Raw genomic sequence first — 17,880 nt, 5'->3', positions numbered from 1 at the left:
TTTCAGTCTTAATTTCTGCAGCCGAAAGATTCTGCCCTCACTGAAGGACAGAGAGGTGGATTGTGAGAGAAAATTTGAAAACTGTTTGTGTGTGTGTGAGAGAGAGAGAGAGAAATGTGCCCCTTTCAGTGAGGTCAGGTTGGTAATGGTGGGCCATCGTGGAGGGGGAACGTTAATCTGTACTTTGGGCTCTTCCGATTGGCTCTGTGAAAGGCCGAGCGAAGGGGTGAACGAGAGAGGATGCGGCAGAGTAATACTGGCCCTCTTTCACAAAGTGCTGCAAATCTTATTACATGCTGCTGTGCTTTTAAGCTTCTGTGCTTAAGTGTGTGCATATATGATGCTCAGGGAAAAAAAATAAGTGTCTTTAACTTGGCTGAACCCTCAATAGAACAGACGCTGTTTTATATATTACACACAGTCAGATGCAATCATTTACCTAGCTATCTAAATAGAAACGTTTTAATGAGAGAGTGTTTGCATAGGAGGATACAAATGGAGTATTTAACTCGCCTTTTACTTGTTCTATTACTTTTCTAAGAAGTCTGTGATAAGATACGCATACAATAAAATGGGAGAAAATATACCATAAAAGTTAATTGAAAGAGTGATGTAAGCCATATTTATTTATTTTTTTATATATATATATATATATATATATATATATATATATATTTGGTGTTGTTTTTTTTTATATTTGTTTTAGTTTCATTATTTTGTTTTGTGCATTTGAAATGTTTCTTAGAGTCTCGAGTCCACATTGTCATTTTTGTTCTTGTTTGTTTCGTGTTTTTTGTTTTGTTTTGTGCACATTTGAATGTTTCTTAGAGCCTTGTGTCTACATTTTTGTTTTTCTTTATTGTTTCGCTTTGTTTTGTGCACATTTGAATGTTTCTTAGAGGCTCGATTCCACATTGTGATTTCTGTATTTGTTATTTTTTTGTTTTGTGCACAATTGAATGTTTCTTTCTGAAAGGGGTCACATGATGCGATTTCAAGTTTTCCTTTCTCTTTGGAGTGTTACAAGCTGATTGTGCATAGATAAGATCCCTGAAGTTGCAAAGACTAAAGTCTCAAAACCAAAGAGATATTCTTTATCAAAGTTAAGACTCTGCCACGCCGCCCTAAAACGGCTCGTTCTAACACGCCCCCACATATCTACCTCACTATGTGGAAATATTTGCATAATGCTGCCCAAATGTTCACGCAAAGAAAGGCGGCGTGGTTTCAGTAACCGCAGTTAGTGTTGAAGCAGCCATGTCAGGGAGACGCTGTGTTTCTCTAGGCGAAAGCAAAAGCACTTTATTTGGCCTTCCGAAAGTAGATGCATTTAGGAATTTTTAAGATGACTTACAACAGAACAGCAATGCATTTTATGGACGACCGTTTCGTGAACCTAGGAGAGGAGGTAATTCTGACTTTGCTATGACAATCTGGCGCTTCTGAATCAGCTACTGTTTTGTTATTAGTTTAAGTATTTGCTATTGACTGTTCAAATGCGGAGTTTTGCGCATCGTGTGTGTGTGTGTGTGTGTGTGTGTGTGTGCGCGCGTGCGTGCGAGACAGCGAGAGAGACCAGCTTCATCACGGTGTCTGTCACGCGAATCTGTTCCCCTTTCGGGCTCTGTCTTTACATTTATTTTGAAAGATGAAGCTTGCGATTATGGTAAGGAGCGTTACATTTCCGACGAGTGCTTGCGGTGTTTGGCCAATCACAATGCACTGGGTCAGCTGGCCAATCAGAGCAGACTGCGCTTGTCGGAAGGAGGGACTTTGTAGAAAACTAAGCGTTTGAGAGAGGCGGGGCATAGAGGACTTACAATAATGTACAGTATTTGAAAAATAATGTGTTTTTTGAACATTAAAGCATGTCAACATATTCTGTTACACCAAATACACAAAATAATAATCTTTAAAAAAGCATCATATGACCCCTTTAAAGGCTTGAGTCCACATTGTCATTTCTGTATTTTATTTTTTGTTTTGTTGTTTCATTGTTTTGTGCATATTTGAATGTGTTTCTTAAGAGGCTTGAGTCCACATTGTCATTTCCTTCATCACTTTCCATTGTTGTTTTCTCTCTTCTCTTTGTATTCATATCCACACAATGGCAAAAAGGCCTAGTGAAAAAGGCTAACTATAATTATACACGAACTAATCTGCTTGTCTACTCTAATTATAGTCTTGTCCCTATAATACAACTGTAGAGCTAAAAGGGACATTTAGTCATTTTTATGAGGATGTCCCCAAAAGTAGCTTGTCAGGTTTAGCTATCATTTGAGGGACATTTTGCAGCACTTGTGTTCCCAGAAGTATAGTTCGGTAAAAAACACACACAAACTCTTTGCTGTTCCTTTGAGTCACTGGGTGTCCTAGCCCAAATGTCACAGTGTTCCCAGGTGAACTGTGTCGAACAGACCGACATGTTCAACATGCGTCAAGTGTCTTGCCATGCAAGTGTCATCAGACGGCAGTGTGTGTGCTGAACATTAGCAGCGGTTGACATGCTAGGACACAGCTGGTGTCATTAGCATTTAGTATCTTTAAGAAAACACATCTAGCTTCATTAGAATGCAGATGTGTGACTGTACTTGTATTCCACTGGGTCGCACAAAATCAGTTTGTGAAGTAAATATTTGGATTTATAGTACTTTGGTCGTAAAGGAAAAGTGAGCAAGGGTTTTACAGTTAAGACGTTTTCGAATGAGTGTGATGTGGATGCACATCAGACAACTTGTTGGTTGCATAGCTTGTCTGAGCCCTTTTTAAGACGCATCTTGTTGATGTAGCCAGATTTAATGGATTTGCTTTTTTTATGTCTGGAACATACAACCCATACTCCTGCACTCACAAATCCATTAAAGTTGGAACAAATGTCTGCTATCTTTGGAGGAAAAAAAAAAAAAGATTGCCCTATTGAGATTTGCTCTTTTAGACATCTTTTTTTTGTGTGTGTATTTATTTATAGACAAAGACAACAGCGCCATCATGTGTTTTACAGTAAAGCTGGATAATTAAATACCATGATTTCTCAGTGTTTGTGTTTGAATACTACCTTTAATGTCTTGTTTTTGCCTTTACAGACTCAATTGCTGAATAAACACCTGAGTTCCCTCATGCCAGGATTGACTGCAAAGGTTTTTAGGACATATAACGCCTCCATAACCCTGCAGCAACAGCTGAAAGAACTCCGCAACAGTGAGTGTCTTGTTGTTCTGCCTCACTTTCTCTCCTATTTTCGTCCTCCATTCTATCAGTCAAACTTCAAATGAACATTCAACATCAAGAAAACTAGTACAACTTCCAGATGTTCAGTCATGCCGTCAGTATGGATGTATGTTGGAACATTTGCTAAAAAGCTTGATTATGATGCCAATATGGATTGCTGTCAAGAGTGTTAAAAAAAAACATACATTTTGACAACTGAGTCCACAAGAACATATGGATATTGTTAGTATGACAGCATGTCCAAACTTTATGCAAGCAACATAATTAACAAAGTTTCTACTTTGCGAAAAGATAAAGTGACTAGCCACAGTTTCACATCAGTGTTTGAGTCCATAGCTCATTGCAGTCTCACTGATTGTCCTTCAGGTTTATTATAGTTTTCATTGTTTATTACTTTATTGTGCAGTTTCTATTTCTTTTTTTGTTTTCTCAATTTAGTTTCAATTTTTGTTTTAATTTCCATTTTATTTCTAGTTTCTATTTATTTTTAAGTACTCGTACTTTTAATTTTAGTTTTAATTCTGATATTTTAGGGCTACTTAAGGTAATGTTTAAAAGATACATTTCTCACCAAAGTCTAGCGCTATTGCTGTGGAGAGTTCTTATGTTTAACTGTAAAGGTTTCAGATTTTATATAATATACCGTAAAGGTTTCAGATTTTATATAATAGACCATGTATTTAAAATAATTTGTGATATTTATTTTTTTCAACCATGCTGTCTGTTTGCAAAGTTTTGGACTTTTTCACAGACTTTAAGTGTGTATTGCATCAGTGGTTCTTCAGTTTGCAAAGTTTTGTTCCTTTGTCATTAATCATAGATCTATGGAGCCCAAACCAGAAACCACAGAATGTAGCTATGAACCGTTTAAACATCTGGATTCAGTCAGTGCTTTTATGTTGCTTCAGGAAAACCCTATATTGAAAAATTATTGTTTTTATATACAGTGGGTACGGAAAGTATTCAGACCCCCTTAAAATATATATATATATATATATACACACACACACAACTGTCCAACAAAATTTCCTGTTGCTCTTTGCTTGAATTGGACATAATTTATTAAGACGACAACTCCTTATTAACATGAAAGATGTTGCTTTTATCGCATCATGCCTGGTTAGGACATGGTTTGATGGGCGCATTCTAGTTTGTTTGTGCCTCTAGCTTTGGTGTTTTCATTAATTACTGAATTGTGTGTTTGCGCTAATGAGACTTGTGTTTGTTTGTGAGTAGTGTAACTATCCGAGTATCTCTAGAGCGAGTGCTGCAGTGTGTGCATGTGATGTGTGTGTGTGTAATGCTGGGGTGGAGGTGTCAGATTGCCACTGAGAGGAAATCTGTTTTCTGCATCCGCTACAAGCTCTAATTAAATCAGCTCAGTGTGTGGCAGGGTCTCGCCCATCAGGTGCCGTGTGTGTGTGTGTGTGTGTGTAAGTGGTGTTCATGTTGGCTTGGAATTTACAAATTTACAGAGAAGCCTGTTTGAGGCCCTGTAATTATCAATTTCTAGCCATTTTAACAATGTTTTTGCTTTTTTCCTTCATACAAAATTGTAATTATGATGAACCTCACTATGCAGGCGAATATGCAGGTAACTGGGTAAAACTTTAGTATAGGGACCAGTTCTCACTGTTATCTAGTTGCTTATTAGCATGCATATTAACATATTTGCTGTTTATTAGTACTTATCTTAGCATGACCATATTCTACTCGGCATGACCATATTCTACATCCCTAATGCTACCCAATACCTAAACTTAACTCAACTAGGGCCTACCTTACTAACCATTAATAAGCAGCAAATTAGGAGTTTATTTAGGCAAAAGTGGTAGTTAATAGCGAGAATTGGACCTTGAAATAAAGTGTGACCGGTAATTGTTTTACCTCAGTCAAAAAAAAAATTTCAATTTTATAAAATTGATAGTGATTGGCTGAGCCACGTTCGAAGCTGTTGTAAATTACTCTACAAACATACACCTTTATTTGCATTTGTCAGTTGCTTGGCAACCACTTTGTTGCAACCACAACTGATTCTGAGGAACTACATTGTTTGGTGGAAGAATACTGTTTTTATTAATATCATTACACTTTCTTTGCTCTGTTTTATTTTGTGAAACCGTAATACGTATATGGAATAACCGTTTTATAAAAGCAATAAGCCCCGTGAAGCCGTGGTTTACAGTGAATTTATAACAGCTAAGGGCTTCTTGGGGCTTATTGCTTTATTTTATGAAGAATATTTATTATTGTTTTATAACAGTAAAAAAATGATTTAGCCTTTTTATTATTTTATTACAACTAAGCACAATTCTCTTTACTATAAAGTGGAAAAAAATGTTAATGCAAAAAAATTGTTTAAATGGAAGTATTGTACTTTATATATGCACTTCTAATTATAAGCTTTTAATCAAATTAATTACATGATGTGCCAATTAATTATTTGCACAGCAGTTTTGGCTGAGAAATTAACTCCTAAAAGATCATTTAAAGACATTGTGTTAAACGAAGGAAAAGCATTGAATAGACATTATAGAAAAGCAGCTTTAGAAATAAATATTTTGTTTCAACATTGCATAAATGATAATATTGACGTATTGAAAAAAAATTCAATTATACTCTAAATATGAAACTAAAACAGCCAGTAGGTGGCAGCAAGTCACTGTCTTAATAAATGAGTCATTCATTCAACCGATTCTTTCAAACAGCTGATTCATTCAGAAACAAAGCAACTGTCTTTGAGTCGGTCACTGAATTTTTGGCTTACTCATTACTTGTTTATTTAGTTTAGTTTAATTTGTTAAATAAATCATCTTTATCAAAAGTAACTGTTTGAAAAGTAATAGTTATTTTGTTTAAATGGATATGACATATTTACTCTAAAGGAGGAATGTAACGGCTGCCAGTTTCCACATTTAAATGTATCTGTTATTTAACTAAACTTTTTACTTCTCTTTCTCTCTCGGTTAAAGTGTGACCGGTAATTGTTTTACCTCAGTCAAAAAAAAAATTTCAATTTTATAAAATTGATAGTGATTGGCTGAGCCACGTTCGAAGCTGTTGTAAATTACTCTACAAACATACACCTTTATTTGCATTTGTCAGTTGCTTGGCAACCACTTTGTTGCAACCACAACTGATTCTGAGGAACTACATTGTTTGGTGGAAGAATACTGTTTTTATTAATATCATTACACTTTCTTTGCTCTGTTTTATTTTGTGAAACCGTAATACGTATATGGAATAACCGTTTTATAAAAGCAATAAGCCCCGTGAAGCCGTGGTTTACAGTGAATTTATAACAGCTAAGGGCTTCTTGGGGCTTATTGCTTTATTTTATGAAGAATATTTATTATTGTTTTATAACAGTAAAAAAATGATTTAGCCTTTTTATTATTTTATTACAACTAAGCACAATTCTCTTTACTATAAAGTGGAAAAAAATGTTAATGCAAAAAAATTGTTTAAATGGAAGTATTGTACTTTATATATGCACTTCTAATTATAAGCTTTTAATCAAATTAATTACATGATGTGCCAATTAATTATTTGCACAGCAGTTTTGGCTGAGAAATTAACTCCTAAAAGATCATTTAAAGACATTGTGTTAAACGAAGGAAAAGCATTGAATAGACATTATAGAAAAGCAGCTTTAGAAATAAATATTTTGTTTCAACATTGCATAAATGATAATATTGACGTATTGAAAAAAAATTCAATTATACTCTAAATATGAAACTAAAACAGCCAGTAGGTGGCAGCAAGTCACTGTCTTAATAAATGAGTCATTCATTCAACCGATTCTTTCAAACAGCTGATTCATTCAGAAACAAAGCAACTGTCTTTGAGTCGGTCACTGAATTTTTGGCTTACTCATTACTTGTTTATTTAGTTTAGTTTAATTTGTTAAATAAATCATCTTTATCAAAAGTAACTGTTTGAAAAGTAATAGTTATTTTGTTTAAATGGATATGACATATTTACTCTAAAGGAGGAATGTAACGGCTGCCAGTTTCCACATTTAAATGTATCTGTTATTTAACTAAACTTTTTACTTCTCTTTCTCTCTCGGTGTGTGTGTGTGTGTGTGTGTGTGTGTGTGTGTGTTAAATGTGTCATTCTTACTACAGTGAAGGAAAATGTGGCAGAGAAGTTGCTCTCTTACAACAGGGCAAACCGTGCGGTTGCAATTCTATGTAACCATCAGCGGGCGCCGCCAAAGACCTTCGAACAGTCCATGGCTAACCTGCAAGCAAAGGTACTGGAGATATGAAACTGAATAGTGAAAAAAAATATTTTACAGCAAAAAAAAACCATTCAAATATCATGAGAGGCATTTGAATATGATTCTGTTTTATTAGGTTTGTTTTTTCTCTCTTCTCTTCTTTAAGATTGACAGCAGGAAGGAGCAGCTGGACTTGGCTAAGAAAGAGCTAAAGCAGGCCAAGAAAGAAGCCAAAGGGAGCTCAGACAATAAGCTGCTTATGTCAGTATCTCATTCCAGGCCTCTGAAAGGGGACGTTTATTTGCTCTTCCAGCTATTAGGATCCTTTTATAAATGAATATGATATTCACATGTAAAAGCATTTTGTGTGTGTTCAGTGTGGTGGAGAAGAAGAAGAAAGCTGTGCAGAGGTGTGAGGAACAGCTGCTGAAGATGGAGGTTCAGGCTACAGACCGAGAGGAGAACAAACAGATCGCCCTGAGCACCTCCAAACTCAACTACCTGGATCCACGCATCAGCGTGGCCTGGTGATGTCATACTCGTACACAAAGTTGCTACACAGGAAGTCTTGTTGTATTTCATATCAGAATGTTGACTTTATTTTCTGCTTCTAGGTGTAAGAACATGGAGGTGCAGCTGGATAAAATTTACAACAAAACCCTAAGGGATAAGTTTGCCTGGGCTATCGACATGACTGAACATGACTTTGTGTTCTAAGCGTGGTTTGTTCATTCTCCAATTCAACTCAGTGTTTTATACAAATGTACATTTTAATAGAAACTGTGCGTTGTGCAGCGTTTTGCTGATTATTGTTGTCACTTTTATATTGTTCAATTTTTATATTGTTTAATCAAATGTTCCAAGTTATTTTAAGAAAGTTCAATAAATGTTCTTCATTTGTTCATTTTTTTTTTTAACTACAAAAGCTTTTTGAGAGACATTTCAGATGTTGTATTTCACCCCAAAATAAGGTAAAAATGGTAAATTTTATATATAAATTATTTTTTAACATCTAGTAATTCTCATTAACATAATGTGAAAAAAGTAATGAAACCGTAATGAAAATCATCCAGTCCTGATACAATTCTGTATGACACATAATTCCAAGATTTACTAATACTATTATAAATACAAGTTATTATTCAGTTAACATTTTGGTGTAAAATGTTCATGGTTTGGACATGTTTTTTGGTCCAATATAATTTACCAATATATATCCCTTCAAGCCTTTTTCCATGAGTCCAGATTCAAAAATAGATTTTTCTTGGAGGGGAAAAATCTTATCAAGCGATTTAGTCAAATTTTAGCTGAAGACCTTTGATAGTGTTATGGTTTTAAATTGCATGGAAAGGTGTTAATCATCATCTCACCCAGCTTACATGTTGATCAATTATAAACAATGTGATTTACATTTCCAAGAATTCACCCTATTAGTTTTAGCTTGAGCGTATTTGACCCAAGAGATTTTGTGTGTCAGCATGCGTTCCTTTTTATTATATTCAACTAACTTGCAAATGCTAGAGAGGACTGGGTGAAACCATGAACTATAATGGTGTTAATACAGACTTCACAGTTTGGTTTAAAGGAGCTATACCAGTAAAGAGAGATGAGGACACAGGTTTTAAGAAACAACTTTAATTCAACAATAAATTCACTTTAACAGGAATGGTGTTAGGTTGGCACTTGGGCTAGTGCTATTACAGTAACGCAGGGTTCGGTTCTACAGTTGGATGTCGTGTTTAAAAAGTTCTTTGCAATCCATTACAGAAAAAGGGTAGCATAGTCACAGTACTAGGACTGACTTTAAATTCTAAATATTAAAAAAAGCATTACTTCAAACCAAAATATGTTAGTCACCATAGAGAAAATCTTGCTTCTCCTGAAGAGTGTTGATAGTTTTTGCTACTCAGGATTCTGTGAAAGATAACACTGAATCAGTGCAGTGCATTTTAATACAGCATACCAGAATGAAATGCATTTCAAATTTCCATTTAGGATCAAACATTCACAACTGGTTTCACCTAAAATAGTTTAGTCGATTGAAATGGAAAGTACCTCTACTAGGAGGCCTCTCCCTCTTTGACCTTGTTCTCCCCTTCAATCTCTTCCACTCCCGCCTGAGTCATCAGGTCTGCAATATTCTTCTCTAGATCATCGATGCGGGTGCTCATTTCATCAAGTGGATCTTATTAAGGAAGATAAAGGAGCAAGTACAGGTAATACCACACCATTTAAATACTCATATCAAGGCATTGAGTGCATGACTAAAGCAATGTCTGCTTAGTAGATCTTGACTGTAAACATTTGTATGTATTTGTAAACCTGCATAGCACTGGATTAAAGCATTTACGCGTTTGGATTTTTACAGATAGTTTTGTGAACCTGATCACAGAATGGTGATCTTGTGGTTGTGGTCAATTTTGGTTCTGTGAAAATGTGGAGCTTTTCTGAAGAGATTTGTATGTGGGTCTGAGATTTGTATGAGTTTGAGAGATGCTCTTCCTGTTCGACAATGGTTGTGGCATTTTAGTGGTTAAAGATCTGGATTAACCCCCCTGACGACTGACAGTTCAGACTTTGGAAGAGTTAAGTCCTCCTCAGCTTTGTACCCTCAGGGTTTCTGTGGATTTTATAAAGGTAAATTGAAAGCTTTTTTCAAGACCGAGGAAAGAAAATGTAGTAAGTACAAGAGCTTGTATTTGCAACACTTCAAAGTTTGAAAATACAACTTTCAAACAATCTCCATTACTTTTTTTTAACAAAAGTTAAATACTTTTGCTCCCAACCCTTCCTCAGTATTTTGATTTGGTTTTTCAGTGCAAATCTATAAAGATTCTTAAATCAGGATACACTTGCTTGAAGCAAAATGACACAAGAAGTGTTATTTTCTGTGAAACTGTTAAAAATTTGAGTTTGATTAAAGAATAAATATTTGACAACGGGTTTAAACAGTTTTCATAACCGTCTGATGGATATTTGTTCTTGTTTTAAACACTTGATTTTGTTCAATTTCTCAGAATAGACTTCATATCGTCATATTGCATCAGGTAAAGGCATCTTAATTTAAAGATTTTTAGATATTTGTATTGGGAAAACAAGACAAAATACTGAGATCATTTTTAGCAGTGCATGCAACATTCAATGCCATTACTGCTGTAATTTAAATACTTTTAAGGCCTTAATTTGTGGAAAACTTGAATGCCTATTTAAGACCTTCAGAAACCCCTGAGCAAGGCATTTTGCCCCCATTTGCTTAAGATGGACTGTATGCAAAAATGAAATACTATCTTAGATTATAAAGAATCTGCTAAATGACAGCTAACCTCATTTCAATTCCTCTAAACCGCTTACTGTCTCATTAAAAATAAGGCGCTATCACTGAGATTACTATTACCTCGTTGAAAGTCTACAGCTGTGCTAAAAACAAGAAAGGATATTTCTCCCGATGATCTGGTCTGACATTGTCTGGAATTTATCCTGCATCTGCTGCAGCAATGTCTGCACCTGTTAGAGAGAAACATTCAGTTCATCTAACGTGTAAATATACAAATAAATAAGACATGGCAAACAAATCATTTTATTTACATCACAAAAACTGTATTCTCAGATCATTTATATCTAACAGTAAACGAAGCTTATGTCGCATCATAATCCAAGTAGAACAGATAAACAGGGCCTAGCATTAGCCTAGCTTAGCTAGCCACCAAAATATGCCGTTTATTATCAAACCTACCACTGCTGTGAGATCCTGCACCGATTTGGGCTCCGTCTCTGTCATATTTCTTTAATAAATAGATGGTACAACTGCAGTTAGAGAGAAACATTCAGTTCATCTAACGTGTAAATATACAAATAAATAAGACATGGCAAACAAATCATTTTATTTACATCACAAAAACTGTATTCTCAGATCATTTATATCTAACAGTAAACGAAGCTTATGTCGCATTATAATCAAGTAGAACAGATAAACAGGGCCTAGCATTAGCCTAGCTTAGCTAACCACCAAAATATGCCGTTTATTATCAAACCTACCACTGCTGTGAGATCCTGCACCGATTTGGGCTCCGTCTCTGCCATATTTCTTTAATAAATAGATGGTACAACTGCAAAAAGATGTTTATTCCTCTTTAAACGGTGTATCTTCCCAGCTCTTTGCTTTCTGATGATCAGCTGATGGATAAATCACGGAGTCGTGACAAATACCGCGAGATTTTCGAGCCCTCGCAGTGAGCGATTCCCGCAGCTGCAGGCAGGCAAATCAACCTCTGGCGTGTCAGACCATACGCGCAGCAACAGAGCAGTTCTCACACAAAAGATGCACAGTCATTTCATCTATTAAAACCAGTGACAGCTTACAGCAGGATACGCCGGCATGTATTTAAATAATTTAGCTCATTTTGTTGCGGTTGTTTAGTTTGTTTTTGCTCAATTGGGTGTAGAAGCAGAAATTATTAAAAGTCTTTGTTTTATCATTTTGTGATATATATTTTGGGCAAATTTCCAAAGAAAACAGGCTTAATTTGTGAGTAGGTCAATTGGTAAAAAAAAAATAAAGATTGAACGATAAATTGCTTTTAAAAGTTGTGAATAAATTGTTCAATTTATACATGGTATAGCCTACGAGAAAGGGACGTGTTTTTATTGTTACCACGTTTTACCGTTCCAATAATCTAACATCAAAATGAAGACAATGGGAGTAGTATCGCTACTCAAACTAATTTGGTTTGATAAGATCTCGTGGTGTTCCCTGTTTATTTGTTTTTCTTTCCTCTTCCTCTGTAACATTAGACCAATGAAAGCTGCGCAGTCAAGCCCACATCTCCACTGCATTAGCCTGATTTCGACTAGATGAGCTGTATGCTCATGTGTGCTGCTGTTATTATAGTTGTCAAACAAGTCTTCGCCCGAAACAAGGTATGCTTAAACTTCCTACGGTTTTTTTTTTTTTACCCCTTCTTTGCAACTTCTTTCTGTTATATGAAGCTGCTTCGTTACAGTAAAGCGAAACTCTGCTGAATATGCATAAAGAGTTTTGAGTTGAGCGTTTAAAGCGAAAAGCACCATGGTGTTATTGTGCATTGCGTTTATCTGCTGATCGGAGAGTTCTTGCACGCGATACTTCATTCATATTCACTTTGGTTTATCAGGTTCGCTTGATAATCAACAAGACAAGCAGTCGATAAAATGTGCACACCCGGATTCATGTATCCACGAATGGTTTGTCCATGTCCTTGTAATGATATCGATGTCCTGTTTGTGAACTAATTGTTCTTTTGATTCGGATCTTTTTCCAAAAAAAAAATAAAAAATCATTTTTTGAACCGTTTCACAAAACAGATCCGGATCGTTCAAGAATAAAACAGAAACGTTAGGGTTTCTCGAATTAACCGAGTGTGTCGGAGTGAATCTTTTGTGCCTCGAAATGATGGTTTCTCTTTTGGATTTGTCCGACTCGTTATGAGCCGAGCAGTCATGATTGAAATTATACAACGTTTAAAGTAAATAGAGCATTAAACTAATAGGTCAAAAAGTTACTTTAATTGCCAAATAGCTGAAATAGCCTATTACCTAACAACCGGATTCATGTATCCACGAATGGTTTGTCCATGTCCTTGTAATGATATCGATGTCCTGTTTGTGAACTAATTGTTCTTTTGATTCGGATCTTTTTCCAAAAAAAAAATAAAAAATCATTTTTTGAACCGTTTCACAAAACAGATCCGGATCGTTCAAGAATAAAACAGAAACGTTAGGGTTTCTCGAATTAACCGAGTGTGTCGGAGTGAATCTTTTGTGCCTCGAAATGATGGTTTCTCTTTTGGATTTGTCCGACTCGTTATGAGCCGAGCAGTCATGATTGAAATTATACAACGTTTAAAGTAAATTAAACTAATAGGTCAAAAAGTTACTTTAATTGCCAAATAGCTGAAATAGCCTATTACCTAACAGACCAGACGATTATTTACGACTTGATTGTATGGTGGTTTTAAAAAAAACTTTCCACATTGTGGTAAATAAATCTTACTATTCCATAGGCCTGTAAATTCAAATCAACCTATATTTAGGGTTCTAATTTACATTTTATGAGTTGAATCAAGGCTGCGACAAACTAGATTGAGTCACACAATTACACTCTTTTAGGCTACTATAACTTAATTTAAAAAATACAATAATGCATACATGGCTTTAGCTTTATAGCTTGTGATACATGACGTAAACGAACCACTGAATCATTTTTGAAACGAGCTGTTCAAAAGAATCGACTCACTTAAATGATTCAGATGTCCCATCACTATTAATAGTCTTAGTGGCCATTCACACGAGGTTTTGTCTTCGAACAGCTATCGGAGTGCGACTGAATGGAATGTCAAAGAGTCTATTTATACAGGAAAAGCAAAATTTAAGCAATGCAGTGACAACCGTTCTTTGTAAACCAGTTCTTTAGGTTTGAACCAATTTAAGGGATTTTCCTGCTGTCCAAATGTGCTGCTGCTTACGGTTTCTAAAGATCATAACACAGACGTGCACATGGCATTATGAAGTGCCTCAAGCACACCAAACGTATTTGATGCCCATGTTTGCCATTCCAGAAAAATCATAGTCTTTTTATGTCCAGCGAAGCCCAATCTGTTTACAGTATGTGTGGATGAAGCATCTGTTCATGTAGGAGACACAAACGAAAGAGACATGGAGACATGTCAGAAGAGCCCAACCCCCTACGGAATGCAGAAGTTATGAATACCTCTATGTACAGTAGCAGTTCTCAGAAAGCATACTTCACTGCTAGACTATAGAGGTCACGAGCAATGCTCAAGTACTTGGTTCCAGTTCCCCACTTCATGGGGGTTAGGAAACATTCCTTACTAATCTGGTCACTTAAACCCACAAAATCTCCTTTAAAGTGTTGCAGTACCTTTAGACTTGGGTTTTTTCTTTTCTTTTTTCTCATATGCATGCATGTTATGGCTTAATTGCAAACTCTTTGTGTGAAATTTGTTTGGAAATGTTCCTTGTCTTACATCAACATATCAGCTAGTGAGTCTTCTAACTGGCTAACAGATCAAGTTTTGTTGAAAGCGACTTGAATAGTCTTAGGTAGCATCATCAAGAATCAGCTGAAAATGAAAAATGACAAACCAATCTGTAATGTTTTGCCATCTATGCTATTTGCCTTTTTTTCTTTTTGTTTGTTTTTGTTCTGTTGGCCCCTTTTTGTTTGAAGAAGAGCATTTCTCAATATAAATTATGTAGTTTTATGTATGTTTAACGTTATAATGTCTGTTTCTTTTATAAATACATTTAAATAAAATATAAATGAAATGTTTCGTTTTTTCCTCATTTTTATTTACCATTTGTTTATAACTTGAACACATGAGGATTTAATTAATCATTTTTAATCATAATGCAATAGTGTTTATGGATTTATGACTGTCTTGGCATTTCTGATTATAATAACTCTCCCCACTATTATTTTATATTTAATTTCCAACTATTGTTATATTATTTTTGCAAAGAAAACTTAACGTTGTATGAAAAAGAAATGATATATGTAAATAATATTAGAAATATTTAAGTGTTTTTAAAATAAATCTATTTGATTAATTTCAAAAGCTCTTAAATATTTTATTTTACTTAAATTATAATTATGTATATTTAAAACTATACACAATATAAAATTACAATTTAAATCCATATAAAAATTACTTTTAATTTAAATTGTGTTTGGGCCAGTGATGCTGTTGATCAAGTAAATCTGAATTAGTCAGGGGGAAAAAAAGAAAAGTACTGTTAGCATAGATTACAAATTCTTGCATCACAAACCTTTTCTTGCATACTTTAAAGAATATTCACACCCTCAGGAAACATATCTGTCCAAAGACTTGTTGAATTAGGGAACTGATGCTGCAAAGTAGCTCAAAACTATTTCGAAACCTCTCAGCAGTGTATTCTAGAACCTGTGTCTCAGCTTGTTCTTTTGATGTGACTTTTGTCTGGTCAGAAACAAAAAGGAGCCTTATCTTTTGGTGCACAGTCCTCCTGTGAGCACATACGTCCTGTTTAGCTGAGATACCGTCAGAATGGGTGGCAGCATGTAGACGACTCTTACTGTTCCTGACTACTGTGAAAATGGCCCCTCATTGGATTTCATGTCCAGAAAGGCCCACATGAATCATGTTTATATTGTAGGTATTATTGTTCCTGTGGGAGCTTTAAGGTTACTGAAGGTGGCACTGTTGCTTTTATTGGTGCTGTTAGGGTTTGTTGCAGCAATATATGCCTCTTTTATTAGTTTTAGCTTCTTTTAGCTAATTTAATCTCAACTACATTGCATTGCACTTTCTATATTTGTGATTAAATGTAAAAGTGTCCTAACCTCTTCTTGCAGGGGATGGGAGTATAAAGACAGTGGTTTGAGAAGGACTAAGCGATGGAGCAGGGGTCAGAGGAGAACATGGAGAGCTCATGGACTCTGCTCTCCTGGCTGGCTTCTGGAGTGATGGTGTTTGGAGGTGCGGTTCCCTACGTCCCCCAGTACCAGGAGATCCAGAGGACCAATAACACAGAGGGATTTTCAACAAGAGTCTGTTTGGTGCTGCTCGTTGCTAATATACTTCGCATTTTCTTCTGGTGAGTGGAGGAGAGTTAATGTTACTGCAGCAGAGTTGATTGATGGCTTAGCGGCCAATGTGGAAATCAAAGTAAATAAACCAGGACAAATCAAATGAATAAAGGCTGAATTATAAGTATATTTGTATGCATGTTCTATTTTATGTATTCGTTCATTCATTTGGTCCCATTTTGTTTGGAGAATAGCATTTCTTCTCAATATAATTTTTATTATGCAGTTTCAAGTATGTTTTGATTATACAGTATGTGTGTTTCAAGTTTCCTTTTTTTAAAAATGTTAAAATAAATTAAATCTACCCATTTATTTTCTAAATGCATCTTGCTCATCTTATTGTAAACAATTAATTCATGCATATGTCTTATTTTTAATCAATGTCATAACTCAATCTTCCGGTAAACAACGCATGATATATGCCATACTTCTCAAATAATTTAGACCGCCAAAACCCCGCCCCTTTTTACATTCAACTGCAAGTTGCATTCAGATCTGCCTCCATCCAATCAACAACCAGTGGAACCAAGCACTGGCCTACATTTGTTTTCTTTTTGATAATCACTTTCATTTGCATATGCGTCATAATGTGGAAGAAAAGATCTCTCTCAACGTCAGTTACATTGTGACTTTAACTTGCAGGCCATCCAAGATGCTGATGAGTTTGTTTCTTCATCAGAACAGATTTGGAGAAATTTAGCATTACATCCTCTGCAGTGAATGGGTGCCGTCAGAATGAGAGTTCAAAGAGCTGATATAAACATCACAATAACCCACAAGTAATCCATGTAGTGGATAGTGGTATTGTTTTATCTACATGTTTGTTTTTGGGCAAACTATTTGGTTTCTCTAGAAGCACAGCTTTTGCACTTTACCTTTAAATTAAGCATTTATTGTTTTGTTTTGCAGGATAGGCAAGCAGTTTGAGCTGCCTTTGCTCCTGCAGAGTGTGGTGATGATTCTCACCATGTTGGCTATGCTACATTTGTGCTGTTCCATCCAGAGCAGCAACCGTGTCAGTACTAAACAGCACCACATCACAGGTAATCACATTAAACAGTGTGTCCAGCGGGAGTGTGAAATGCTTTGCTTAAACACTGTGCTTTTTCTACTTGTAAATACTACTTGGTTTAATATTTTGTTATCTCAAAGTTTTAAAGTGTCCAATATTTTGGGGAAACATATTAAAGGGGTCATATGATGGGATTTCAAGTTTTCCTCTCTCTTTGGAGTGTTACAAGCTCTTGGTGCATAAAGAAGATCTGTAAAGTTGCAAAGACTAAAGTCTCAAATCCAGAGATATTCTTTATAAAAGTTGTCAACCACACCTACCTAAAACGGCTCATTCTAACACGCCCCCACATGTCTGTCACTATGTGGAAATATTAGCATAATGCCACCCAAATGTGCACGCAAAGAAAGGCAGCGTGGTTTCAGGAACAGCAGTAGTGTTGATGTAGCCATGTCAGTGAGACGCTGTGTTTCAGTGCGAAAGCAAAAGCACTTTATTTGGCCTTCCGGAAGTAGATGCAATTAGGAATCATTGGTTAAGATTTATTTACAACAGAACAGCACAACCCAGATGTTCGAATTTGTGCAACGTATTTTATGGACGAGTTTTTATTTTTGTATTATTTTATTTTTTTTTAACGTAGAAGAGTACAAGGCTGGCTGTGCATAAAGACTATTTCTTAAAAAAAAGAGGGTCAATTCCGACTTTGCTATGACAATCTGGCGCCTCCGAGTCAGCGACTGTACGTATGTTTTTGTATTTGTTATTGACTGTTCAAATGCGGAGTTTTGC

General features: G+C 35.6%; 3 protein-coding genes across 4 annotated transcripts in view; 2 read left to right on the top strand and 1 right to left on the bottom strand.

The window, feature by feature from the left end:
- Nucleotides 1-8,295, top strand: part of LOC107553995 (DNA topoisomerase I, mitochondrial) — a 33,054-nt gene extending 24,759 nt beyond the window's left edge. The window contains exons 16-20 of the mRNA XM_016236352.1: nt 3,084-3,198; nt 7,359-7,486; nt 7,620-7,714; nt 7,831-7,980; nt 8,068-8,295. Coding sequence (XP_016091838.1) covers nt 3,084-3,198; nt 7,359-7,486; nt 7,620-7,714; nt 7,831-7,980; nt 8,068-8,170 — 591 coding nt within the window. The 3' untranslated portion in view covers nt 8,171-8,295. The remainder of the gene's footprint in view (nt 1-3,083; nt 3,199-7,358; nt 7,487-7,619; nt 7,715-7,830; nt 7,981-8,067) is intronic.
- A 777-nt stretch (nt 8,296-9,072) lies between these two features.
- On the bottom strand, nt 9,073-11,704 carry LOC107553992 (heat shock factor-binding protein 1-like). Of its 2 annotated transcripts, none has more exons than XM_016236350.1 (4): nt 11,489-11,704; nt 10,891-10,957; nt 9,509-9,632; nt 9,073-9,367 (listed from the first exon to the last, which is right to left on the bottom strand). In XM_016236350.1, exons 1-3 carry the CDS (start codon nt 11,531-11,533, stop codon nt 9,514-9,516), a joined length of 231 nt encoding a protein of 76 aa, XP_016091836.1. In that variant the 5' UTR covers nt 11,534-11,704; the 3' UTR covers nt 9,073-9,367; nt 9,509-9,513. The 2 variants fall into 2 exon arrangements, with proteins under 2 accessions (XP_016091836.1, XP_016091835.1); XM_016236349.1 differs by lacking the exon at nt 11,489-11,704 and adding an exon at nt 11,187-11,262.
- A 500-nt stretch (nt 11,705-12,204) lies between these two features.
- The window catches only part of LOC107553994 (PQ-loop repeat-containing protein 1), a 47,639-nt gene continuing 41,963 nt past the window's right edge, over nt 12,205-17,880 (top strand). Inside the window, exons 1-3 of the mRNA XM_016236351.1 lie at nt 12,205-12,370; nt 15,843-16,084; nt 16,986-17,119. Of these exons, the coding sequence (XP_016091837.1) occupies nt 15,885-16,084; nt 16,986-17,119 (334 nt within the window). The 5' untranslated portion in view covers nt 12,205-12,370; nt 15,843-15,884. The remainder of the gene's footprint in view (nt 12,371-15,842; nt 16,085-16,985; nt 17,120-17,880) is intronic.

This window comes from Sinocyclocheilus grahami, unplaced genomic scaffold (genome assembly GCF_001515645.1).
Source record: "Sinocyclocheilus grahami isolate Dianchi unplaced genomic scaffold, SAMN03320097.WGS_v1.1 scaffold487.1, whole genome shotgun sequence".
NCBI classification, from domain to species: Eukaryota; Metazoa; Chordata; class Actinopteri; order Cypriniformes; family Cyprinidae; genus Sinocyclocheilus; species Sinocyclocheilus grahami.
The sequence above is the reverse complement of the archived record's forward strand: the minus strand, read 5'-3'. Positions and strand labels throughout refer to the sequence as shown.

Coding starts and splice junctions, on each gene's coding strand:
- LOC107553992 (XM_016236350.1), bottom strand. CDS start 11,533: ATGGCAGAGACGGAGCCCAAATCGGTGCAGGATCTCACAGCAGTG. Junction 10,958..11,488: donor TGCAGGATCTCACAGCAGTG/GTAGGTTTGATA, acceptor TCTCTCTAACAG/GTGCAGACATTGCTGCAGCA. Junction 9,633..10,890: donor AGACCAGATCATCGGGAGAA/ATATCCTTTCTT, acceptor AATAAGATCCAC/TTGATGAAATGAGCACCCGC.